Raw genomic sequence first — 26,855 nt, forward strand, 5'->3', positions numbered from 1 at the left:
CTTTTTAATTATTCGAGATATTTCATTTTTTTTAAATTTGAAATTCTTGAACATGTGACAGTTTTAGTAATGCACGTCGCATTCACTGCATCGCTCGGCGTCATTTCAATTTTTAAATGGAGTCTTTTGTATTCCCGCACGAACCGTGTTCGCCCTGGAGATACTTTTCTAGACGTATAACAATTCTTATCGCATCTCGCCAGAGTCCCGGGGTTACATCCTTTCTATATCGTTACTTAGAGGAAAAAACGCAACCACCAGGTCATAAATTTTCGGACATTCTCATGCAAAATAATCTGAAAAAACTAATGGAACGGAATGTATGGAAAAAATCTGGAAGGTGTAAATTTTATTTAATGATGTCTTAAATCCTCTGCTTAGAACGAATTTTATTAGCTTCAAAAATCCTTTTTTACGCATTAGAGTTTGAATTTAAATGCAGAGAAGAAAACTGCACGTGGATACGCATAGAATACGCGCAACGATTTTTATTTTTAACCGAGAAGCGTTACGTGAACCAGTGATCAGGAAACTCGGTTTCTTGCCTTATGTAAGAAATTCCAAAGCGCGCAGGCGACAGAATCGATTTGCATAAATTTCTGCCGAGAACCGCATTGTTAACAAATTACGAGCAAGAGCAAGAATTTCGGCTTGTAATATAAATTAATCTTTCGAACTCCTTTAAAAAAAAAAAATGAGCGATATTGCTAGCTGGATTCATTTGCAGGTCATTAGTAAGAACCGGTGACTTCGTCGCGTTGCGTACATTCGAATGCACTTCAAGGTCCCAAGAGTAAATATCAGCAGTCGTTTAACTAGTTGGCAAATACACACTAACGCATTTAGCACGACGGTTGCTGGTGATTCGGCGTCGTGTATATACTATACATACAGTAGGTCGATAAACAATGCAAATCGGAAATGCAAATCCGTACGCCGAAAGCTTTCAGACCGATTTTAACATTCAGTAATCTACGAGCAAAGTAATATTCAATGTATTATGTCTATAATCCATGAAAAATTTGCAGAGAATTTTTGTTAAAGCAGCTCTGCTATATAAACGTCGATCAATCCTTAAGCAAACGTAGATTCGAAACAGCCTTATCGTAATCACATTAATATTTCTTAGTGTTATAAACAATACGATCAATCTTGTTTGATAAAATTCGTTTCAAACCGGTAATTTGATAAGATTAAATTTAAACAGCATACTTAGGTGGAATCATTCGCGCAATCTTATTTCTTTTTCCAAAGTATCAATAGTGTCACATCAATGTAATCGGAGATATCGTGTATCTGAGCAGCATAATGAATTTGTATTGGCCGGCTTATCGGACGCTGAAGAAAGTTAATTGCTGCCAGGCGCCGACGAAGAAATAGCAGGTGCCTGCTTTTCAGAGTGTCCCGACGTGTACACGGTGACACTGCGCCCCATCGTACTTTGAAAAGGCGCTTAAATTGTCGGCAGCGCAATCCCTGAGAGAGCCCCGTGTATCTTGATCAGACAATGGAGAACCATCGCCTTTCGAGTTGCAATTAAATTGTCGATCAACCGGATCGCTAATTGCGATCCCCGATACTACCATACTTTTCACAAACGTGAAAGTATAAGATAGAAACACATATTTTATTTATTTCTTGATTAATTTGCAAAATCGAACTAATTAAAAGAAAGATAATAAGGAATTAAATGAGAAGTTAAATAGAAAAATATAAAAGAACTAAAGCAATGCGAAAGATATAGTCTAACTTTACTATCTGCATAAATCTGCTCTTAGATACTAAATTTTGTAATATTAATCTAAACGAGTCTACACAGCATCTGCAATTACATTACGTCCTTATACATTAAAATTGAAATTTATTAAAACACATTAAAATCGAATTTAATAAAACCGACAGCTTCGTTATGCCGGTATTTCCGGTCGTGAGCAATTTTTATTAAAAATAATCTTATCACAGGACCGCTGCTTCTATAAGAGTAAGCGCACTGTTTCTATATAGGAAAGAAGGTTGCATTGTATTTGCGAGAAGCCAACGAGGAAGCCCGACGTCGCTCGTTCTCCTTCCTCGTCAAGGCAGTACAGCGAGCCTTAAAAGAACAAGACTGCCACGAGGGAGAAAACGGAGATGGTCGGAAAGGGCGTCGGCTATCAAGCGATATATTAATTTAACGGCTGGATGATCCAGAAGAAGAATAGAGCGACCTATCGGGTTCACGGGTAGAAAACGAGTTCTCAAAAAACCAGAACTTTAATCGTTCGCAGTCATCCCCTTTGGCAATGTTAAGGCGGTAATAAAATTCATCTTGCTTTGAATAATGCGATTCGCGGAAAGAATATTGAATTTTCTCGAAATGCCCGGGAAATTTTAAAATTATCGCGAAATTACAAATTGAGACGAAACGGAAGAGATAAGTGGTTTCTTTACAATAAGGATACATTTTCAGAATAAACGATATAATTTTTATAGGAATTTTGCATCGAGCGATATTGCTTGAACACGTTTCCATTCGGTCGTTGCTTCTCTTTTAAAAAAATGCATGTTCCAACAATGGTTTATGCAATAATCTGCGTTTACGGCGATCATAAACGCGAGCTTCCTCTCAGTTATACGATCGTCCCCTTTTAATCAGATCGTTACTCGCTATAACATCGGTCGTGAATATGACAAAGAGAAAGAGCTGTTTGGCGCGAATGTCGCGAATATCTCGCCAGTAATATATACGCCGACCACGTTTCGCACCGTGATAAATGTAATCGTAAAAATACGGGGTTATCTCTAAAAAAAGAAAAAAAAAAGGAAAAGGAACGACCAATACCATCTTTCTTGTATACTGACGAGAAAAAATCTGTCTCCTTACGACCTGCTTCGGACCGAAATTTCGCGATTCGCGCTGCGTTTCCTTCGAGTGGAAATCCGCATTTAAATTACGCTACTTTCTTCCGCAGCATTAAAATTTCACGAGAATTCTTGATGAATGAATGTTAAGATATTCGCGTTTTCACACTATCGCGTATAATTAGATGCTCAATTCGTATCACCGTCTTTCTCTTAACATCGTTTAACTCGTAACGACTCGAAATTTTGAATGCAGCGCCGACTCTAAAAAGACAGCACATCAGGCGGACTGACATTTATCCATGTTGAAAATGCCAGAGACAAATGTCTGTAGTGATAAATGATCCGTATGGTCAGACGTGTCGAGTTACACAGAGATACAGTTGCCAATGCCAATTTCCAGGCAACGTTTGTATCGCTCCTTTGTTCATTGTTCGTGTCAATTTTTTTTCTCGCATAATTTCAATGATTTCCACTTGACCGTATCTCCATGCAGCGACTCTGGCGATTTATTATCAGTTTCGCAAATCAGTTTCGCAAAATTGTTGGTTTGTCATTTTAAAAAAAAGTGTGAAATACACAAAATAAAATATTAGAGTATTATTTACTCTCTTCCCTAATATATTTCTGTACATAACAATGATCCATTTCATGAGAAAGAAACGTATACAAATATCGCAAGCGCAAAATACGAGGCTGATAAACAAGAAAATATTGGTACAGTTTTATCAACGTTTTTTGAGTTTAATCATGGGGAGCACTTTACGTTTCGTATCGTGATTCGAAACACTACAATAAAACATTTACACGTTAATAATGTATCATTATATATATATATATATATCCAAAATATCGGGCTTTCTACGTAATTTACGAAACGAATAAAGAAACGTTACTTTCATTAATAAAATACGCCCGGGAATCGGCCGAGAACACGGATAGATAAAAAATAGGACGAAACGTGCGTGTTGCGTGCGCATCCGAATAATATCGGAGACCTACATGTCAACGTGTCCTGAATAAAACAACGCCAGCGCGATGCTCAAGGTTCTAATTATTTAAATTCACGCCCGGTCGAATGAAGCACATGATACAATTGACAGTTTTTGCATAAAAAGTGATATTAACGAATGGCAGGTGCTATCTTCGAGATATATGCTTTTCTCAATGTAATTTAATTTGTGTGCGCGTGCGTGTAAAACTAAATAACATTTGTTTTCATTCGCTTATAGCGTTCATTGAAATGACAAACGCATATCGTGACTAAATTGCGTTTCGGAAATGAGATTTGCTCGACAGGCGGAACGGCCAATACGAGTAGATATTAAAAGTATCATGATATATTTTCTAAGGATATTATACATTCCATCGCAACTTCCGAGGTACAAAGACGCTCCCACGATTACTTGCATGACAAATTAATTGTTCTGACATGTCCATAATGCCAATTACAATGTAATTCGACGTGCGTCAGATGTCATTTGCGCTGAATCGCCTTAATTTTCTGACCGTTCACTGAACCATACAACGTCGATGTTTCGCATGCGAAGGGTGATTTAATTCGAAACACTCGCCCGGGCATTTGATACGGATTCATTTGCATCCGTGGAACCGCCTCACGAGATCACGCGCTCTCCTCTGCGCGGTTATGCGGCGAATAGTCGCCAAATTACTCCAAATAGCATATACATGTACAAGGCACACATACGTGTATGGGAAAAACAAATCCAACGAATGATTAAAATTCAACAGGCACTTTACAAAGATTTGAAATCACGAGAGGTAGATATTATCTCTCGACATATGTAATCGATAAATATCTGACAAGCAAGCCGCGCCGATACTGTTCGATGCAGGCGGGGGAGAAATCTCGTGCAGGCGCCTATTCGTAATATCTATCGCGCCGGGAACGATTTTTCGCGTGCTGACATAAAACGGCATCGCGCGACGTATAAAACTAAAAGGAAAAGAGGGGGAAAAAGAGGGGAAGGGGAAACGTGAAAAAATATGTGCGTATCGGGGCGGCAAAACAAAGGAAAGCTTATCCGAGCCGACAATTCAGACTTCGGCTCTTGTTTTCATTTCCCCGTTTCTCGCTGCTGCTCGACGATGCAGGAAATCGGCCGTCGTGCGCGCATTCGTTCGTGTGCTAAAATATAAAAACATCGCGTAACGGCTGTGAGCAATGTCGAAGCGAGCTCCATTGACACAAAAGTTGCCGTGAGCAGCTTCACGCAGGGAAATTTAATTAGGAGATTGAATTAAGATTGTTCCGCCGAGTGTCGCTTCCTCAACTTTACAGAGCGTACATCTGACCCACATGAGTGCGTACCTTAACGCACGTATAAATTTTTAAAAGGACGCAAAAGTGTACGCGTAATTGTATTTTCTTAAAAATGCACCTCCGGTATTCTCAAGAGGATCCAAGCGCGATTTGTATCTCGGAGGCAGCAAGAAGAAATCTTTACTTCATGCTTTTCCGCTGCATTGTTATTTTACTGCTTCTGATTGCATCTTGATTTGTCGTTACTTTAGTAAGTAGTATAGAGAATACTGTAGCGAGGAGTTTACTTAAGTACACTTTACGCTTTCTGCCCCCGAGAACGTCGGAATGAATAAATATCGATCCCTACTCTACGCAGCCATGTGTTCCTCGGCTATCTCACTGAATCCAATTCCGGAGTGGCATTTAGAGGGGTCAGGATGTACAGTCCATATTCCAGTGCGAAGGGAAACCACTTTCTGTCATCGTGTGCCACGTGCATAGTAATATCGCCGGAACATTTCTTTAAACGAGCCGAAAGTTCCGTCAAGGTGCATAGATAGGAGAAATAAAGTTAGAGGTGTTTCGCGCACCTGGCAACCGCATATTCTGGAGAGTATATCAGCGACGAGAGTCGCGAGGGTAAAAACCTTCATATGTAAGTGTGCAGCCAGTATGCCAACAGTCATATCTTTAGTCGGTGACTGAAAGCTCTGGGGGGACATAGTAGATGAATTTTAGAGATTAAGAGAAATAAAGCTCTAAGAAAAAATAAATAAATCAGAAGCAGAGCTAATGCAACGATGCGATCTAACAAAGAAGGAAGGATAACAGGGTTGACGAAAAGTAATGAGCGTATAAACTGCAAATATTTAATTAACAAAGTTTTTTTTTAAGAAAAACAGTTTTATTTCGATTTTCACACATTATTACCACAACGAGCGACTTTTACATATTTTTCGCTTTTGTGTCCTCTCCGTCGGATGGGAAACAGGCTATTTTCAGTATCGATCGAATCTTTTTGAGGCCAGATATCCGATTGGTCTGTTGAACCACGTTTATGCATTTACGAGGTGGCTTGGTCGAAGGGGATAAAAGTCGTAATCGTCTCTATCGTCAAACGAATCTTGAGGAAAGAAAAGAATGTTCAATGACGTCCGATCGTTCGTACTGTAACCCACAAAAATGGCTTGCATCTTCTTCCGCGTAGGTCTCCTTCAGAGAAAAAGTCTTATTTTATCTTCTTTTGTGGCGGATTTCAATTGGCAAAAGCATTGCCGCAAGGGACTTCCTTCTTCCGGCGATATCGCAGACGTAAGATGGACCGAAGCAGAATGGGGTAAATTAGGTCACTTTATTATAAGAGCGAAAGTCAGAGTTTTTAACGAAAATCTGACTTTCTCGAATCAATGCATTAGCCAGCTATGTATCTCTCGCATGTTATCACGAAAGAATACAGTTGATTGCACAATTATCCAATCATTAATGAAGCAGACAGTAACACATGGAGAATTATAAAATATAAAAAAGCGATAAAAAATATATATATAAATTATTACATAAAGAAATAAAATAATTAACGAAATAAAAACTACGTTATTTGAAAAATATTTTGCGTCTAAGAAAAGTAGCATTTAAAATCGAGTAATCCGTTGAAATTAATCATCGTTGCGCGAGAAGAATAAATAATCCTAAATTATTGTTTTATTCGAGATTCATGTTCGTCGTAAAAAGCACTGCGGGCAGAACGGTCATTCGTCACAAAGGCGTGGGAATTTTATTTTCGCCATTCCTTAGAACGCATCGTCGCCGATATACGAACGAACGCCGGAACTCCAGGTCGACTTTTTCGCGCCAGACCCCAATCCATCGCAATCGGGCTCGTTTATCACGCAAGCGAAAGATCTACTGGCTGCCGGGGAACAATCGGAAAATTTGTCGGGTCATTAGCATTCGCGATCGGGTCTCGAACGCGACAGCAATCCGTTGCGCGCCGAGCACTACCAGCCATTCCATCCGCCATGCCGTCTGCTGTCCGCACGATCTGATTAATGGCCCAAGTCGATAGTCAATTCATTCCACTCATTTTCCTTCGGAAAAATCGCTCACGCTCTCGAGTTATTGATATTCAACGGGAAAACAATTCAATCGCCTCGAATCCGCCTCCATATCATTACGACGTGGACATTCATTTCGAATATTATGAAAATTGTTGATTGTTATATTGTAATCTGTGCCTATATGCATACATAATAGTTTGTGGCATTATGTTGACATTTCTCGTGAGTTGGAGAGGATGATCAAATGTCATTGAAACAGAACGGTGTTACTTTTTTTTTACAATGCCAGTCTGACATTTTACGGTTTAGTTCTGCTTAGCCTTTTTCACACCCTCCTTCAATTACAAGATTAGAATCGCGCTTTAAATAAATGATTCGTTTGATGCATGAGACGATAAACGTTACTACTTTCTCCGTAATAATTACTATTCGTGGGCCGACCGTGCTCGGCATGGTTCAGCATGGAAAATAGGATGTTTCTGGGTCACCAAAGATCCTGAGAATAAAGGGCGACGCCGACTGCGTTTATCCCGCCTTTCACAGAATAATTGCAGTCGTAGCACCAGATAAGACTAGGATGCATTCTCAATTCTTTCAGGGAGATCGGTGAAAAAAGGGCGGAATTAAAGTGAGCCCGGGATCTGCGAGTGGCACTGATTTATAGTGCTGTTATTATGCGGTACTCTCAAATTATCAATATTCAGTCAAAAAGTTTGGCAACGTTACCGACCATAAATTTCTATCCGAGATTTTATTGAACGCGTCATGAAACGCGAAAATATCCTCGTCAATTCGAAAACTTTAGAAATTATTGAATTACAATTTAATTATTTCGAAAAATAATATAAATTTATAAGGTCGATTTAAAGTTACCTTTTTAACACCTATCTTTAGTTTAGCTTTTAAAACTTGTTTTTAGGTTACCTCTTAATACCCAACTTATTACTTTTTAAATAGTAGAATATTTTTACTTCCAATATACTCTTTTTTAATTGCCATTCTCCCGATTTAGACGAAATTCCGCGCAACGAGCAAATGATTCTTCTTTTCGCGAAGATGGAGAAAGCCTCTTGGCTTGATAGTCCGGCCGAATAAACGCGAATTTACAGCTCGTATATAAACGCCCTAAATTAGACGATTTATCGGCGTTGAGTTCAAAGGCGTGCAAGAAACTCGTTAACGAGGAGTAGCTTTTAACGACGGACTTGACCGTTACAACGAGGCGGGGACCTCAAGGCATACCGGCATACCGACATACCGGCGATTCGAAATGGCTGTCGTAATATTGCGCACTTTTGCCTAAGCACGTCACGTGAGAATCGTAAACAATATCTCATAATTAATTACTCGCGGGTCGGCTTGCAGGAGGCTCGCTAAGAGGAGTTCAGCGATCGCGCGTAAACTCGCAAAGATGCGCGGAGGGAAATAATTAATCGCCCATTAACGTCGTCGAGCGTAATTATTGCTGCCGAGGATCGTGCGAAACGGAACTGCATCCAGCTGTGAGATAACCGATCTCCGTTTCCGCTTATATACAACGAGACCCGTGCGGATACCGATGATTTATGGCGAACGGAGACATCGCATTGTGCGTCCCCCGCTAAATCTGCCGCTAACAAGGGGCAAATCTTCTTTCTTCGGGGCAATTTTTTTCACCGGGGTTCTTAACAAACGTCAAGAAGCGGCGTTATCCTCTTCTAATGAAACGATCATATCAAACTGAAATTATTTCAATCATTTGAGACTGTTGTTCGTTTCTCTTCGCTTATATCACAGTTAAATTTATATTTACTGAATAATATACATATAGATGTGGCCTGCATTAAAAAACCGTAAATTATCTAAAAGTTAACGAAAGTCACTTTGTAGCAGTATGTCTTACGAATATAGTAAAAGCGTCACCGAAAATCACTTCGGATGTTTCGAAAATTTAGTTCACGTTCGAATATCACGCGATCCGTACGAGAGATTTAGGTGAGATAAGCGAAAAGAACACGACAGCTCGAGAGTGAAATGCCAAGTGAATAGGCAACTTCTCGAATAGAGGCTTTGATGTCTGCCTTGAGGGTGTTTCCGAATGCATCCCTGCGTGTCGCTGAATCGACGAGGGCTTACCCGTCTGGTTATACTCGACAAAGTAATTTTGGCAACGTATATCGTGCAAAGAGCGAAACGTCGCTGCCTATTTTGCCGGTTGAGAGAATCTTCGATACTTCCCGGATTTAATTAAAACAACGGCGGGATGGCTCCGCCATCCTAGGCGAGCGCATCCTAAGCTCGCGATACACACGACCTGCTCCATAGCTCACGAAAACTCAGCTGTAAGCGAAACTTGACTTGAAATTTCGAGGCCAGTTCGCGCTGAAGACCTGACGTCGTTTAACGTACTGCGACATATTGCCGTTAATTGAAATCTTCGTATCTCCGCTTTGTTTCCCGAGAGACCACTACGTTTAATCGGTGATGAAATTAGATTAGCGAAGAAGAGAGGAGACAGTGTGTCTCAATCAAAACGGAGAAAACAAAGGACAAGTTTTTTGTTTGTGAGACATACGTTTCCCGTGATTCACGTACGCATACACCGAATAACACACTGTACACACGTAGTTCTGTTTGCTTCTTTGCGATACAACGACGTACCAAGCTGAGCAAATTCTCTCGCGGATGAAATATTCGACTTTCTTCGTCGTGAAAACATTACATAAATTTCTTTTTCTTCTGAAGTAAATAACTTAGCAAATATGCGAATCGAAGCGAGCCGAAAGTCAAAGTTTCGCTGTAAACTCGGGTTCCACGATCTAGATGCGCGCTCTAGATATCCGAATACCGTCGACCGACTAACGAAGGAAGCTATTAGCGAAATATATCTTCCCGGCAACCGATATTGCGGAGTTTACTGAAGATAGACGTAGAAAGAGAACGACTAATGCGCTCGAAACGTACCTACAAATGTTCAACTAATTAAACATTTAGTACCAACCTTGAAACAATGACTAAACGAGGCCAGTCACTTGGAATATCTAATTTGTAGTTCGAGTAACGGCGTTCGAGTAACGGCATTCAACATCGCCGCATTAAACAAAAAACTAATAAATAGTTGTTGAAATAATAATAAATGTTAAAATAGGCTTTCTCACGATTAGCTTTAAAATATCAACGATTTATAAAATTCTGAAATTTATCTCAAAATTACAAATTCTTGTAATTTAATCGAAGAAAGAATTAGTTCATGATACATAAAGATCAAAGCGCAATAAATAAAACAGATGATTTATTAAATTGTGTCGCGTTATGCCAGTTCCAAGTAATAATCATTACAATTTATAACCACGTTTAATCATTTTTGCAAATGACGTAATCGAATTAATGACCGGGAAACGATTCACTGCCGAACTTGAAGGCAACGCGTCAACGTTTATGCGAAATGTAGGCAATAATATGACGCGACGTGAGTTAGATTGATAGCTTCGGAACTTTCGATTCAATTGGAGTGACGTTCGTTTCGAAAAAATTCCGGCGATGTTGATTAAAGTTATCGAAAGTGTATCTTTCTCGCCCTCGAAGAATGCGCGGAACATTCGTTCCAACTTCACGACAGTTTCAAAGTGCGTTTTCCGAACAATGAGCAAAGTCTTTCGTGGCGACAGGAGAAAGAATGATGTAGAAAAAGTGTCGAATGGGGAAAAACGCGAATTGACCGCGAGCAGTGATCTCGTTGCAGTCAAGTTCTTTAAATTAATTGCGTGTTCTTACAGTCAGTAACGATGATAATATGCGTTTACTTAACCTCGTACCGCGAACTTCTTCAAGTTCTTTTAAAACGCGGTAAAAAGAAGTCCAAAAATATCGATGTGAATGCGATCTCCGATAGCGGTTATAGGTTTCTTTTCTCTTCCCAAAGAATGCAGTTAGATTTTCTTTCGGAGAGAATCGCATTCTCTCGTTTCTTAGCGATGTAGGATCATAAATTAAGGTTCAATTATGTAAATGGCTTCTCCATCATAAATACCTGACGCCACAGAAGAAAGATAAGACGCTTCCATCAACTTCGGCGAATACTCACCTGAAAAAGAACAAGAAAAATAACATTTTAGAACTTTTGTCTGCATTAATGAATTTTATGCTAAAAGATTATTACATGATCACCTAAGAAAGCTATTCTTATTTGACTCCATTGCTATATGCTTAATTTTATCTTAAGATATTTCATTTCAGCTTTAATTTTATCAACGGATTTAATATTAGATTTAATATAAACATTAAAACCTAAAATTTCTAGATGATCTATAATCTGTATCAAAGATTTTAAACTGGATTTCCATTTATAATTTTATATACAGTGTATTCTGATTCTTAAAATTTCGTGTATTATTAAACATAACATATAAAATTATAAATATATTTCTATTGAATTATATAAATTATAAACCGTCTGATGCGAGCTTTAAAGAATTGACGAATCTGTAGTTGTGCATGCGTAAAAAGACGATCGTAAAGTTCTTTAAAATATTTTGTACATTCAAGGACACGTGATAAAAAACTTGGTATCGCGAGCAAACTCGAGAAGTATTTTCGGGGAACGTGGCGAATTGGCACATTGCGAGATAGCTTTGGTACTTTCAGGCCTTGAGTGCATTCGATGCAGTTGCAAAAGTCTCAGGAAAAGAAGTTCCGATTGCGAGAAAAGGTGCCGCTCAGCTGCCAGCTCAGCAATTCGGGCATTCTTGAGAATATCAACGTATTGCCTCTTATCACTGATCTTGGCGAGAACGATCTGCCGCGATCGGAGTGCTCATGTCAATAGCATACGTATATCTATATATTCAATCTAGACGACGCTTAATTTATGCAGCGTACCGATTTCTATAGAAAATCCTATATTAATCTGATAAATTCTATAAAATAAATTTAAGTAAAACACACAAAATATCTGACGCTTCTATTGTCGAGCTTATTAATGATAATTTCATTTATTTAAGTTATTTAAACTATTTTAGTCACTTAAATTAAGTATGCTAAAAAAAATTTGTTGAAAAAATTAAAATTTTTAGTTCGATACGTACATGCAACAAAATATTGAGAGAGTTCGTTTAATTAAGTCTTGATTTAAAACTTTAAATGGTTGACATGAATAAACTATATCTTTCTTTGCGCAAATAACTGTTCATCAACCCAATATTTAGTTGATCATATCGGACTAAATATTTCAGTTTTTTAATAAATTTTTTTTCAGCGTAATGTCAAGAAAAAGATAAAAGAATATTAATTTCAAATAAATTTTTTTGTTTAAAATATTAATTAAAAATTTATTAAAGAAACTATGACTGGAGAGCGACACGATAACAGTGGAACACGTTTTACCAGAGTAAATAAGAAGATATAAAAAAATATTCAAGGTGTATAAAAGAGTGTGTCAACTACAGGGACGATCGAAATCTCAGGGCACAATAGGAAAGAGACCGGTGAAAGAACCTCCCTCGCAATCGATCGCAAATTGTTTATCTAAAAATAAAGTGGCGCGGTCGTATTTTCAATCTTGTTACTTCTCCTTTGAAGTCGAATTTCCTCTTTCTATAGAGCGTGGAAACGTTACGCAGTACAGAGACAAACGAGTCCGGTGCATTGCGCACGGAGATTCGCGTATGGAGACACGAAATATGTAGCTAGCATCGTCTAAAGGATTCCCAAGACTTCTCTTCTCAAGTTCCGCTTTTTTCTTGCAGCGTGTAAGATAAAAAATGCATGTACGACTGCATACTAAAATGTTTCTCGATTCTTTCTCAATCCAATGTGTTAAGTTAAAAAATAAAAGAGAAATAAAAATACACCGAAGTGTATTGTTAGCCACCGAACAGAAAAATATTTTTCTCGTGATTCATTCGAAAGAGAGCGTAATATATGAATAATTAATATAAAATTCCATCGAATCATCAATGTCTTTCAAAATCCACGAATTTTTTATTTATGTGATAAATCAAAAAATCGATATATTTCCTAAATTACAAAAATTTTGCGTTTTGCATCTTATCTTCAAATTCTCAATAAGATCTTTGCTTGACTGTAACTAAGGCGACAGCGCTTGAATGAGTTGAGCGTAGTTAATAACGCTTTCTCTGTTATCACGCGGTCTTCGCTTTCGGCCAAATTATCTATGATCTCTCAGTTCACTTCCGTCGTCGAGGTGCTCTCTCTGCAACTTCGCGACTCTGCAACTCGATTCCTCAAAGAGCCCCACGATCAACAACTCCCGCAATCCCTGAGAGTATTTCACAAACGCGGTAGATCCCATCGAACTTTCGCTATTTTGTGCCGAACACTCGCAGGGGATTATCACTGAACATTTTGATACATTCTTTTTTCTATAAAAATAGAAAAAAGCTCTAGAAGGTTATGTTTGTGGTTAATTCTTTATAACATGTTCATAAAAATATTTATGACAAAGAATGTGACAAGAGTGTCGAACCATCTTAAAATCTGACACAGCATGAGCATTTTTAAACAGAGAAGCATTAAATACTTTTTATGAAACTACAAAAGTAAAATTTTATTTTAATTTCAATTTAATTTCCATTCAAGAGTAACTTGCATCACAATGCAAGATGAGATTCTTGCACTTCGGCGTAACTAGAAATATATTTCCTAGCCTATCTTCTCATAATCTTCACACATTCAAAAGCTGCACGAAAGAGATGCATCAGAATAGCTCATTACATTAATTATTCTTCGCTTGTTAACTTCCATCCCAAAAATTAGGATTAAACTCCCGTGAGAGAGACACCGTTTTCAAAGTAACCGGTATATATTATTTACCAGCAAAACTTAATCCCAGAGACACTGGGATCAGTCTTGTATTTTATTTGTAGCGCCGTATGAATTACTTGATGATTGAACTCGCGTCGACATGCGAGCGACACACGAATATCTTACAATCCCGCGGGATTGGCCCAACAAGTCTGGTCGAAGCCGTGAAAAATTCAGTGTACATTCGAACTACAGGGGAAGGTACCTTCGTCGCCAGAAGTTGAGGAGTTGTCCTCGGGATCGGACGACGACCCTGAGGATCGTCGGCCGAATCTCGAGTCCAGTCCGCATTCGCTGCCGGCACTTCCTCCGCCTCTTCCTCCTCCTCCTCCTGCTCCTCCGTGGTCCTCGTGTTGACGTGCTGCCCCTTTCTCGGGGGATACCGATCGGGACTCCTTGGACTCGGCGGCACAGCATGTGCCGCCACGTCGTCCCTCTCTTGCTTCGAGTCCGGGCAATCGTTTGCTGAAGTCAGTTGGCATCGCTGGTCGCTTTCTGGGAGTACGTTTATGTTTACGTCACGATTTACGCATCAAGAAAGAACTTTTTTCCAAATTTTTCGTAAGACTAGGTATCACGAGAACCGCAAATAAGTTGGATCCGAGAGACGTGTCGTCATATCTCGTTAATGCTCGTTTAATAAAATCATTCATTTATCCTGTATAATGTATTTTTTTTCAACTGCTTTCTTTGATTAATTCATGCCGCAATAATGCGTCAAAATAAGTACAAGCTGTATATCGATTCGATAGCGATAATCGCGAGATTGGATACAAACGGCTCGTTTAACACATTTAGTTGGATTCAATCAAACAAATGAGCGCGAACAAACCTGAGAAAAATCAACTCATTTCAATAAGTGCGAATGGCGCAGCCGTATATTGAAAATCGAGATATTACGCCTGCGTTGCTGATTTCATTCGATGACAGTACGTTGAAGCTAATCTCGGGGTATATGAAATGGAAGCGCGAGCGTTTCCCAGACTGCACTCTGAGCATCGCGGGATGATGCATGTGATCGATTAATTTTCTCGGATGACAACGTCAAACCATTTTAATGGATCGATAAATTCAACGTGAGCATCGACCGTCGCGACGCGAAAATGTTCGACGTTATTGTTTCGCGAGAATGACAATCACACTTTCTGCTAATCGTGTTTTCGTTAATTAATCTGATGTTGTAGATTGATACTGCACAAGAATAAACTAGTACGAAAAAACCAATAATCTAAATAATTTCGAATAACTGCATAAAATATTTTTGTATACCTTATATTTGTAAAGCGTTCAATAATAATAATAATAATAATAATAATAATAATAATAATAAAAAGATTACAATTAGGATCTCTATTCTTCACCCGTATAACAAAAACTCGTAGAGTAAAGAGTTGAAACCATAGAAATTCAGACGACTAGTCCTAAAGCCAATAAATGAACTGTCCCGAAGGACTATTTGCTCTGTGATAGAAAAACTACGAGTCTCTTTTTCTTTATCCTAGTGCGAATTTTTGATGAAGAAATCGACGGTCAATGCTCGATCTGTCCCCGAAGAGTACTAAGAGTAATGAACCAATGTCAGTCGCGCACCGGGCGTAAACGTACTCCCTGAAGTCGTTAGGACGATCGGTTGAGGCCGATCTTTCTGAGGCCGAATCTCTGGGCTCGCCACCGGCGTTTCCGGTCGGCGATGCTCGCTTTCCGGCGGTGGTCCCTGAATGATGGTGGTGGTGGTGGTGGTGGTGATGGTGGTGATGGTCTCTGGCTCCCTCGTGGTTGAGATCACGGACATTTGCCAGGTCAGTGTTGGCAGCAGTCTTTGCCTCCTTGGCGGGTGATGGCGGCGGAGACGTTGGTGGCGATGGTGATGGACTTCCTGCACGAGCAGAGTAACACACTGCTGCCTTCCGCAGGGTCTCCCTGCACAGCTCGGAGAACATACTGTCTCCCCCATGGCCGGGGCCCCACCGGACCGGCCCGCTTTTTCCGCCTTCTGTTCGCTCTTCGTGGTCCTTTTCTTCGTAGTCCGCGAAACAGTCACGAATCTTGTTCGCCGTTCATAATCGTCCGTTTTCTTTCCCGTCCGTTTTCTTAGCACGGCAATTTCATCACGACAACTGACACTACATCGGGTTTGCCAAGCGAGAAACCGATCTGTCCCCGAAGACTGATCGCATTGCGATCCACTTGTTCAGATTCGATTCAGGAATAGAGAAATAGGCGAATACCTAAGAAGGAGCGATCGGTAAGATTACACCGGGCTCAGTTCGTCGGCCTTTGCGTCGTAGAGGTTGGCTCGTGTTTCGTAGTCATCGTTCAGCAATATTAAAGGAGAAATCGACACTAAAGATTATTCGAAACCCTCGCTTTTTCTATAACGGCAAGTCTTCTTTGGCAAGTCAAAATTACATTGTAACAGAATATATCTCAAGTTTCCTCTCATTCTTCTATCTAGTACGCATTTACCTTTCCATTTAAATATTTGATTTTGATTATATTATATTTTATTATGATTTTATAAGCTTTTATTAGACGGTCAGTCTATAAAAAGAAGAGATGTGAACTAATCCTAGGAACAACGAGAGAAATCTCTGCGAAACGTCACTGACAATAAGACACATGATTCGAACGTAAGTACATTAGTAACGTGAGAACGTTACCATAGTGATCGAGAACTTGCGACAGGCATCCCGAAGCATGGTAGGCACGCCACCGGGGGCAGACGACACGGATGCATCTGACAATGCGAAAATGCACGGTGTTCATTAGCGTGGGGTACGCGACACGGCGGTGTAGTCGGTCACGGTTCGTAACAAAAATGTTGTTTGGCTGGTTGCCAGCCGTTTGCAAAATTTACGGCCGCGATACTCCCGGCAACGAGAAATGTCTCAAAGCGGAATTCCGTGACGTACACGTTAGAAGGGCCAGGGAGCGGGGGGAAGCACCGCGGTGATATCGATTTGCATTACGCTAAAATTACGCCGCATGCTGTTAATTTAACTCTCGTCGCGCGTGGGCATGCGAAGTATTTCCATCCGCAAACGCGGATATGAATACGCGGGCCCCGTCATACGATTTGTGTCGCGTATTCCACCGACCGACGTCTGTCACTTATTGAAAATTATCAAAGCGAGTTTAACGACTTCGTTCTGCGCGTTCTCATTAAACAGGCTATTTGTGGGACTCCCGCTAACCAATGTTCGACCGATTAATAACTAATAATCGTTAATGCGATACCAACTAATTAGATCAATGCTAAATTTAGCGTAAATGGAACGAAGATACGGGGATTCGCGATAATATAAATTATATAACTGTTTAAAATAATTTATTATAAATCGGGTCAATCGATGAAAGGATCGTCGATAAAGATTTCATAGAGAGCGAATTGCATCCTGTAATTTTGCGAATGTTCTATATTCCTATACCTACGTACATCTGCGCTAATCAGGGTACAAATCGATGGCGAGACCAATCAGTTTGCATTAATAGAAGCTCATTCCTGTGATACCGTGACGAATATAGTCTTGCATTAATATTTGACTTCGTCGATAATAATACGAAAATTTCGATTATTAAACCGAATGGCCGAATATCAATGACACTTTGCAGAAACGCGCGTTTATTTCAGCCCGCCTTCCGCACCGCGAGCGCACAATAGATTTCATTATTCGACATTCGATTACGCGCCGCATTAATGAGGATCACGATAAGTGCAGAATCATTTGTTTCCCCCGCACGTTATCAACACGGTTGGCATTTAAAAGCGAATAAACAGGGGATGGCAGTTGAATTTCGCGACGGGCGGAAACCTCACCGTATTTGAGCGCTATCTCGGCACGATAAATATAACATTCGAATATGTTCCGGCGAGAGAATGATTGGAAAAGTTTCAGGGAGAGAAAAATTTGTATTTTTTTTCTACTCCCCCTCCTCTCTTTGCGCAGAGAGGAAAAATGATCTACATTCCTGCTTGAAGGACCCTATGATTTATTGCTGCACGCTGCGCGACGTGCAGCGTGCAAAAACTCTTTCGGTATGCGCACACTTAGCATGCACATTATTCCGTCAAACGTCCGTTGTACCATTGCCAACCACACATCGGCCATTAGGAAGAAAACGGGATTGATGAGAAAGCTCGAACACGACGATTCTCAGCCAGACTAAAGAGAATTTCATCGTTGAAACTGAAGAAACGAGTATCTCTTTACCGTTTATCATCCGTCTTCCAAAAGCAGATTCATAAAGTACCATGAAAACAATATTTTGCAAGTGACTCGACGCTCGCACTAATAAACAATAAAACAATTACAAAGAAAATCTTTCCCGCGTTTGCGAACGTTCTCTCTAGATCAAAATTTCAATTCGCCACTAAATGCAGCTTCATCCATGTTTAAGCAATAGATTAACTTCGCTTACAAAATTATCGGAGGAGCACAGTGTCGAGTTTCGAGGCAAGTCCCACGAGAATACACGCCATAGTTTAGCGAAATACTAAATATCTTCTCTCGAAACCTGATTGCGCGTAGTTGGTAACGCGAGAGAACCGGAAGGCGACTTTGTCGTGGCGGACAACTATGTTGGAACGTGTGTTTTCTATTCGGGTGAGGCTAAGCGATTCACGCTCATGCGTGAAAGCAATCGCCGACGGCTAGTCGGCCTTGCCGATTGGCAAACGAATCATTGTCATTGAGCTTCTGTCCGAGTCAGACGTGCGTGGGAACAATGCGGGCGTCATTCCCCTGGCATCTGGTACACGTGGAGACATCCTCATTTTCATTCGCGTATGTGTGTTACAACACGTCCGTAATGTCCACGGTACGCTTCACTTTTTGCATCAAGAGAGAATTACGGCAAATGGAAGAAAAAATAGGAACAAAAACGCCGTCCAGATACATTTTTCATGCGATATGAATAATAATATGAATAAACATAAAATAAAATCGTGAACGGAATTACAAAAGAGTTAAAGGGAATGTACATGTCGAACTAACGACGTTAAGTAATACGACGTGACGATGGTAAAAAGAGAATATCTCCGAAATCTTTGTGATGCATTCCGAAACAAATGAGCGGCTTCTAAGTTATAAAAATAAATGTATTTGAGTACCAGGAAGTTATTGCGAGCGAGATGCTGCGAGTCGTCCTAAAGCAACGTTGTCTATTATTCATCGAGTCTCGTGAGAATCGCTGTTCGCTTTAATTCTGATACTTGGGACTCCAAACGTACGTAAAGAATAAACGGCGAGGCATATGTGATGCGGCCTAATTTCATTATGTTAATTGCCGTGCCCGAGGCGAGGATGGATATAAGCCGAGAATTGAATAATGAAACAAAGGCAACGAAATTAATTTTATTCCGCAGACGATCAAGTGCGGCTTTTGTGTTAAAACTGCACATTGTCATAATAAGTGTGCAAAAATTTTGATAATCAAATTCACGCTATTATTGATCCTATAAAATTTAACAAATTTAATTACAAAAATTTGGATTGGAGAGCGTTGGCTATAAATTGAATATAGAATTTTTAATTTCTTCTAACATTTTAGACACGAGATATGCACAAAGGTCATTCTACTACTTAATATTAATAATTTAAAAATATATTTTTACTCTTTTTTAATAAAAGAATTATCTTTTTTTTATGGGATATCGCGATTTAATGAGAGGGCAAAAATATCTTGGTGTCAAGCTATAATTATCTGACAAACTTTTCCGATCCAAATCGATGAGATAAATGAGATTAACTTCTCATTAAATTATTCTATTAGAAACTTCAGTGAAAAGGCAATTTCTTCATTTTCTAATGACATGACATCTCGATCTCTCGTCAAATTTCATTTCAAATAAGATTTCTCGGGCAGATTGACGCGTGTCGTCGGATATCGTAAAACTTGATTTTAATGGCTCAACTCGAACTTTGATTACAAACTCCATTTGGAGCAGTCCGAGTATTCGTTTTCCGGAAAATCGAGCCTGCCAAGACTCGTTCGCTCGCCAACTACATAGACTGCGAGGGTGGAAAACAAAAAGTTTCCTCGAAAGAACGACGCCACAATGCCGGTGGAAATGTAATTCTGTTACCATTTTCCGTGTGACTCTGCAACATTTTACTGGCAATCAGACCAATAATCTTAAAATATGTAACGTCGAAAACTGAAAATATAAAAACCAAACAAAGAAGTTATTTAGCGAATAGGATTAGTGGTAATGAATCAGTGACGTCAATTGACACAATGTGTAGTCGCTTTAAAATATCTTAAATAAATAATACGTGACGAGAGGTATTACCGATCGTACAACGAAGATAAGGTCATGGTTCAATCGTGGATTAATTTCGAAATTAACCAATCGGCCATCGAGACCTAGCTTAATCCTTGATTAAAATGAAGTCGATGTTGATGTTCGAAATTACATCGATACCAGGCGGTAATCCTAGTGGAATCGCAGTGGCCACGTGATCAAGACGTTTGTCACATTCCATCTGTCCACGTGCAACGTTTCGCGAAATAGATTATCCCAAATGTTTCAGTGCAACAATTTAATAATTTTTGATACACGTTTATTTACCGAAAAGGTCTTCTTCAAGACGGCAGAAAAATGTAATTTATATAAATCAATCAATTATCACTGATAAATTGAATACAACTGAAAAGATTAATTAGAAACTGTACTTCCATTTATTGCGTTGTTACGAAATTGTTTTGGAGTTCTAACAAAGCAGTGTGGAAATCTAACAAAGTAGAATTGAGGTGCATGATGCAACAACCACAATCCTGTAAATTGTGTACCTTCTTTGAAGCACTCTACGTTCCCCCCTCCTTAGCACTTCGTTAATAAAACAAAATCAGTCAAGACTTCATGAAGAAAAAAGATACGCACAAGTTGTGCAACTGAGGCTCTATAGGAAGGAACATGTAACGAATAAAGTTAAAAATTTAAAAAACTTATAGCCTTTCACAAATAAAACCATTTGTCAAGTGCTTTTCTCAATCGTCAAGCTGTTGGTTTCAATAATTAGCTCGCGCGACAGTTATCTCCGAAATGTACATTGAATTGCTTTTACCACACCCGGTTCTCCTCTCAGCTACGTCAAACTGTCAGACTCGATCAACGGAAACAAACGGAAACGAGTAACAACGGAAATCGTCGACGCCGAGGGATAGACCTGATCAATTTTCATCCGCATTAAAACGAGCCAACCGCAGCGGACCGCAAAGCAGGAGCAACCAAGGACGAAGGAACGGAGAGAGATGTGGCGATACGAAAGAGCACAACGAAGAGCACCTCGTACCGGACGCGTGAGTCTTCGCGTTCACCTCGTGGCGGGTCGACGTGTCATCGCGAATCCGAGGTAGATGGTCCCGGATCACCTGCGTACCGGATGGTCTCCAGGCGAGAACTGAGCCTGCGAGATAGCCGAGAGGGAGATAGTACAGCGCGAGGTGCTACGTCGAGGCGACCCCCGTCTGGAGGGTGGCGCACGCGGAGAGGGTCGCACCGACTCCCACGAAGGTCCGACGTGCGCCACTCGGTTAGTACGTGCGTAGTACAACGCTGCGAGGATCCTGGAGGGTTAGAAAGAGTCGGAGGGATATCGCGCGGAGGACAGGAGTGGAGGAAGGGCAGACGATAACGGAGGGATGGAACGAGAGGGATGGTACTGTCAGAGGGATGGTACGTGTAATACGTATACCGAAAGGAAGACGAGATGGAAGAAAAAAAGAGAAGGAGAAAGCAGGAAGAACGACCGTGAGATAAAGGGGGGAGGAAGGCGAGAGGAATCACAAAATACGAGGAGGTGAAGGGGGAATGTGGAAATGCCGGCGGTAGTGGCTGTCCTCCACCGCGCTGTGTTGAACAACGAGACTAGTGGCGCTAGTGTTGCATCGATCAGCCGCCACCACCTGCAACCCTCTCCCGAAATGGTCAACCCTCGATCTCTCGTAGAACGGTGCGCGTTCTGCACATCCGTTCAGCCCATGCCGCTTAATTCCATCGTGATCTTCAACCTCCTCCTCTTCCTCTTCCTCCTCGACTTCCCTCTGCCCATCGTTTCCCTCGTCCTGCTTCTTACTCGCCACCCGATCGACCGTGGGCTTGATTTATTATTTTGTCGTTTGAGTTTTCGCCCCGTCAGCGAACGCTTTCGTGTGAACCAGCGCGTTTCGTATCGTGCCAATAGTGGTCATCGTGATTTGATGGAAAACCAGGTGACCTCGATCAGAAAATTTGACAGCTCGAACCTTAGCACTTGGGCGATCGTACGAATAGAATCGTATACCGAAGTTGTGAGATCACGTTAGGTATTCTCGGACAGCTATGGACCACATCAGATAAGTTGAAAATGGAGATGGAAAAGTGACATAAGATATTACAGAACATTGAACACCAAACGAACAGATTTTTGTCGAGGGTCGATTCTCAAGGGGTCCCGCAAGTGAAAATTTAGGATAGAGAACGGCTGACGTTTCCCATAGTCGATCCGTTCTTCTCTCAGTCTACGACGTCGTCCTCGAGGATCGATAACCTTGAAGGCGCCGTAGCAACGTGCTCCAGGGTTTTCGTACGAATCCCCTGACGGATTATGGCGATACGGAGTATCACGGTGCGGGAATACAGAAACGTCTTCCTATTGGGAAATTGTCCGACGGTAAAATCACGTTATTTCTTCTTTAACGTTAAATTCACCGCGATGAAATTCGTTTCTAGATCGCTTTCGGTTTTACGACATGATACCTAAACGAGGCGAGCAAATATAGCCTCGTAGAAATACAGAATTACGAGCTACCTTTTATTTTATAACACTTAAATGACGCAAATTCAGCACAAAAAAACAACATGACTATACTAAAATTACATCAATTTAAATAACAATTACCTTAAAACATTGCAAAATCCTAAAATATAATATCTCAACATTATTTCGACATGTTAGGGTTTTTTACAACATTGCTACGTAGAACGTACAATTTTATTGCAGCGTCCAAAACTTTAGTTGGATACGGATCAGAAACAATTTTATGTTGGGCCATCAAAATAATTATGTAGGATTACCAAGCACGATGTAATGTTGCTGCAAACACTTTTGACATTCTAGCAACAAAGTTAAACAACCAACAAAATTTTTTAATTGGTTCAACATAATTATCTTCAGATCTCTATTTCAGCAAAATGTTGTGTAGTAACTCTTGGGGAAGCAATACATTTTCGAAGCGTTGTCCTACTTTTCGAATTTCGCGACTATTTTGTGCCAGGGCTTCCCATTTGATTGCTACTCTCAAATTTCACGATTACGCCCTTTCGAAACTTTGTTCGCGTTCGCGAAGCAATATTTCCGAATGTCACACCCAAATTTACATTGCTGACGTGAACGACGTGGCTCGATTCCGCGTATGTGTCCAAACCGAAATTCCGGACGTGTCTGGGAAGACGGTCAATTCGAGAAACCAGACTAATCGGAATCCCTCGTCGCGCGGAGCCGGCTTATCCACGTTTCCGCGCGAGAAACATCTCGACGGCGCGACGCGGCACGTCCACCATCGTCGTCGCTCTTCTCCCGTTTTGCTATCCCTCTTGAAAAAGAAATCCTCGGAGTGACCTCGGTTACGCGATTTTGCTTTTGACATCCTCGTCCTCGGGAGAAAATTACATCCCGACACGGAGATAATCCGATCCCTACTCGCAGTAATTAGTTTTATTCCGAACGCTTGGGCAAACTAGGATACTAAATATTCTGTAATTTTGAAGCGAGAATATTGCATCTCAAACGCAAAATAATTTCTGTTGTTACGGCTACATCTTATTGAGGTGATTTACTAAGATAAGTTTATTAAAAACGATAATTTATGGCGACATTTCGTTATAAATTATCGCAATAAATAAAAGAAAAAAAACTTTTTCTCACAAAAAAAACATTGCGATACATTTGTAATACAATCCTACGCTAATTATATTTTAGCTCACACAAAGTCAAATATAATAAAATGTGATGATTAACTTCAGTAACAAAAATAAAAAGAAACAAAGTAAATAAGAAGCGTACTTTAACGCTTCCATAAATCACGTTTTAATAACTCGCGAAAGAGTTTCCGAGTTTTCAAGGAAACTTAGAAATCATTTAATCAAAGTAATCAATTCCAAAACATCCTTGCATTCGCGGTTCGAAATATTTAATTGGGAAAGTTTTCCCGCGTATCTGGGAGAAAAAAGACTGCAGGAGTTGTGCAAATCCCACGCGATACGATCATCAATCGTTAGAGAATTAGTCGTCGAGTCTTGAAGAAGTTCGGAGCCTTATCGCAGTACCATAATTATCGGAGCTATAGATGAACGCTCGAGTAAAGTAAGTTATTTATCAGGGGATTAAATTCAACGCTGGGGAAATGTCCATCGGCGGGGAATGCGATTTCGCTCAAATCTCTCGTTATCGCTGTGAAAGAGCCCGGGAATGGGAAGGCGGAAAAACAAGGAGCACTTTGCAGCACTTTAAAGTGCTTTCACGTCTCTCGGCTCACTTTGCATTCGCAAACTTGCTTTATCGATGGTTACTTGTTCATCTCAATCGCCAGTAAGTTGCGATGAAAATATTATACGAAAAATATCTGTTCTATTCAAATATCTAAGAAAATTATAGTTAATAAGCTCACTTTGTTCTTTCCATAGCATATCTTTTTTTTGCTTTGATCTTTGATATCACATTTTCCATCAAATGCGTGAAAGTCTCTTGCCCTCGTTCTCTTGCTAAAGTTCCCATCAGAGCTAAACGAATTAAAAACACGCATTTCCTTTTTCCGTCAGTTTCGCTCAATCCTATTGGCCGCCCTGCCTAAAATCACATTCTTCGCTAAATGGAAATCAATCGAACAGCGCTGTGTTCATCCACATCGCGTCACTTTGTTAATTCTCGTCATATCGAACACTTCCCGCGAGAACAAGTTCTCCCTGTGCTCCGTTCGCCGTGCTCACACACATATGGTTTTTCGCACGGGCAAAGGGCGACATGCACCGTTGCTTTTGCAAGTTGTGCGAATCGGTCAATGTCGGAGCCTCGACTAACAGCTGCGTGCGTATTTAAGTGAAGCTAGGATTCCGTCGGCTGATTCTTAGACATCAAAATGACGAGGGTACAAAACAGAATAGAGACCTACTTCTGTTATCTTCATCTTTTTATTTTTTTTTTTAATTAAATTGCGGTTCCGACATCTTATATTTAATATCGCACTGAGTCATCTCTGATTCCCTTCTTTTCTCCGATTCTCTTCTTTTTTTTTCCTTCTGCCACTGTCGTCGTTCGGACCTGCTGTCCTCGACACAATGACACTTTCGAAAAAGTTTAGTGGCGAGTCTGCTTCAGATTGAATTATACACATATACCGAGGAGACCGAGAGTCTTTGTCGAGAAGGCTTGATTCCTATCGGGACACTAGGAGTATACTCGAACATAGATCGACGGGTCAAGTTGTGCGCACACACAAAGTTGATTCGAGAATCGGGAAAATTTTATTCTCATATATTTTTCAGCTTCGAAGGTAGAATTTTGCCATCGAGATGTCCAAGAACTGATCACGAATGTCTCATGACAAAGGTCTTCGGTAGACAAAATTCGATTATATAAGGCGCCACGAAATCAACTGGATTTAAGAGCATCACGTAAGATATCCTTCAAGCTTTATACCGAAATACTAAAATAAACCGCAGCGACATTTTTCGCCGTCATTTCCTACTTCGCTGACTAATTGACATATCCCATGACGCAAGCGGAGAGAAAAGGATGAAGAGCGATGCGAGAGGAAGTGGATTGGAGGGAAATGGCCAAATAGGAATTGCCTGGATGCTGCGCAGTTGCAGCTGCTGTCGCGCTGAAGTAGGACGAACGTTCTCTCCGACTGCGTAAATAATAAACGATTCCTCGCCAGCTGCAGTAACGCGATATACAAGCTGAAGCCGTGGAGATTCTTTTTCGTAAGGCGATTTGGACGACGGGCAGTTTACCCATCCGCCAAGTTACCGAAATTACCTGCGTGCGTGCTTCGATCGACCGGTTCGAGGCTCGGCGACCAATTTGCCGATGATTGATGATGATATCGCGCGACGCGTCGTAACTCGTTTACGGAGATTGTTACGCGAATGCGGAAAAAATCACCGGACATCCAACTATTCTCCAAGTCTGAATAGTGCGAGATGATTTTAACGCGGGAGTCTACGGAACGTATAATCATGCTGGCGAAAAAGAATCGTTAATCAAAACTGAAAGTCGCTTTTGACGGAAGTTTGAGCAAACTTCGCGTATATAGCAAACTCAACGATCATCTCCGCGAGGCAGATCGGCGTACCGCGTATTCACCGCACGAGGGAGAAATTATTCAAAAACTTGGGCTAGAACAAGCGCGCACCACCGCGATATCGATAATACTTTCTTGACAACAACGTAATATCGCGCTTAAGAATTTTTCGTACAAGATGCCTGAACGGGATTTGTATTTATCCGCGACGCGATATCATCATCGAGACAGAAATAAACACAGCCCGCATCGTATCACTCGGGTACATTTTGTGCAATAAAAAATGTAAAATTATTCGCATTATATTATAAAAATTTTCACTCACATTAAACGCAATTTCTAATAGGAAAAAATGGGAAAAAAAATAATACTCAATATTTTGCGAATTCTTTGAGCCAATGTTCGCCTTGACAGAATAAAAATAATCTTGGATTCCTGCTTTCGCTCGTGATTCCAGGATACCGGTCCTTACAAGGTTTCAATCGCCGGAAGTGGCAAAAGTACTTCCTCGCAAATTTCAGTTCGCGATTTGTGTGTGACATTAACGATCGGCCTTATCGCTCGTTACCGCGGTCTTTTTATCGCGTGCAAGATTTATGTCAAGT

General features: G+C 40.5%; 1 protein-coding gene and 1 long non-coding RNA gene across 47 annotated transcripts in view; one reads left to right on the plus strand and one right to left on the minus strand.

The window, feature by feature from the left end:
* LOC105195227 (ensconsin) overlaps positions 1–26,855 on the minus strand; it is a 157,961-nt gene that overhangs the window by 27,503 nt on the left and 103,603 nt on the right. For 10 of the 46 annotated variants that reach the window (XM_039449172.1, XM_039449157.1, XM_039449156.1 and 7 more), the window contains one exon: positions 11,174–11,227. The exons of 20 other annotated variants lie outside the window; for them this stretch is intronic. In XM_039449172.1, coding sequence (XP_039305106.1) covers positions 11,174–11,227 — 54 coding nt within the window. Of the gene's footprint in view, positions 1–11,173; positions 11,228–14,170; positions 14,461–15,555; positions 16,194–21,253; positions 21,380–26,855 lie in introns of those variants that run through there. 16 more of the 46 variants (XM_039449171.1, XM_039449161.1, XM_039449164.1 and 13 more) reach the window with 8 other exon arrangements.
* On the plus strand, positions 21,541–26,676 carry LOC120357734. Its single transcript, XR_005574762.1, has 2 exons — positions 21,541–25,618; positions 25,727–26,676. It is a non-coding gene; the product is annotated as an uncharacterized LOC120357734 (long non-coding RNA).

This window comes from Solenopsis invicta, chromosome 5, assembly GCF_016802725.1.
Source record: "Solenopsis invicta isolate M01_SB chromosome 5, UNIL_Sinv_3.0, whole genome shotgun sequence".
Lineage (NCBI taxonomy): Eukaryota > Metazoa > Arthropoda > Insecta > Hymenoptera > Formicidae > Solenopsis > Solenopsis invicta.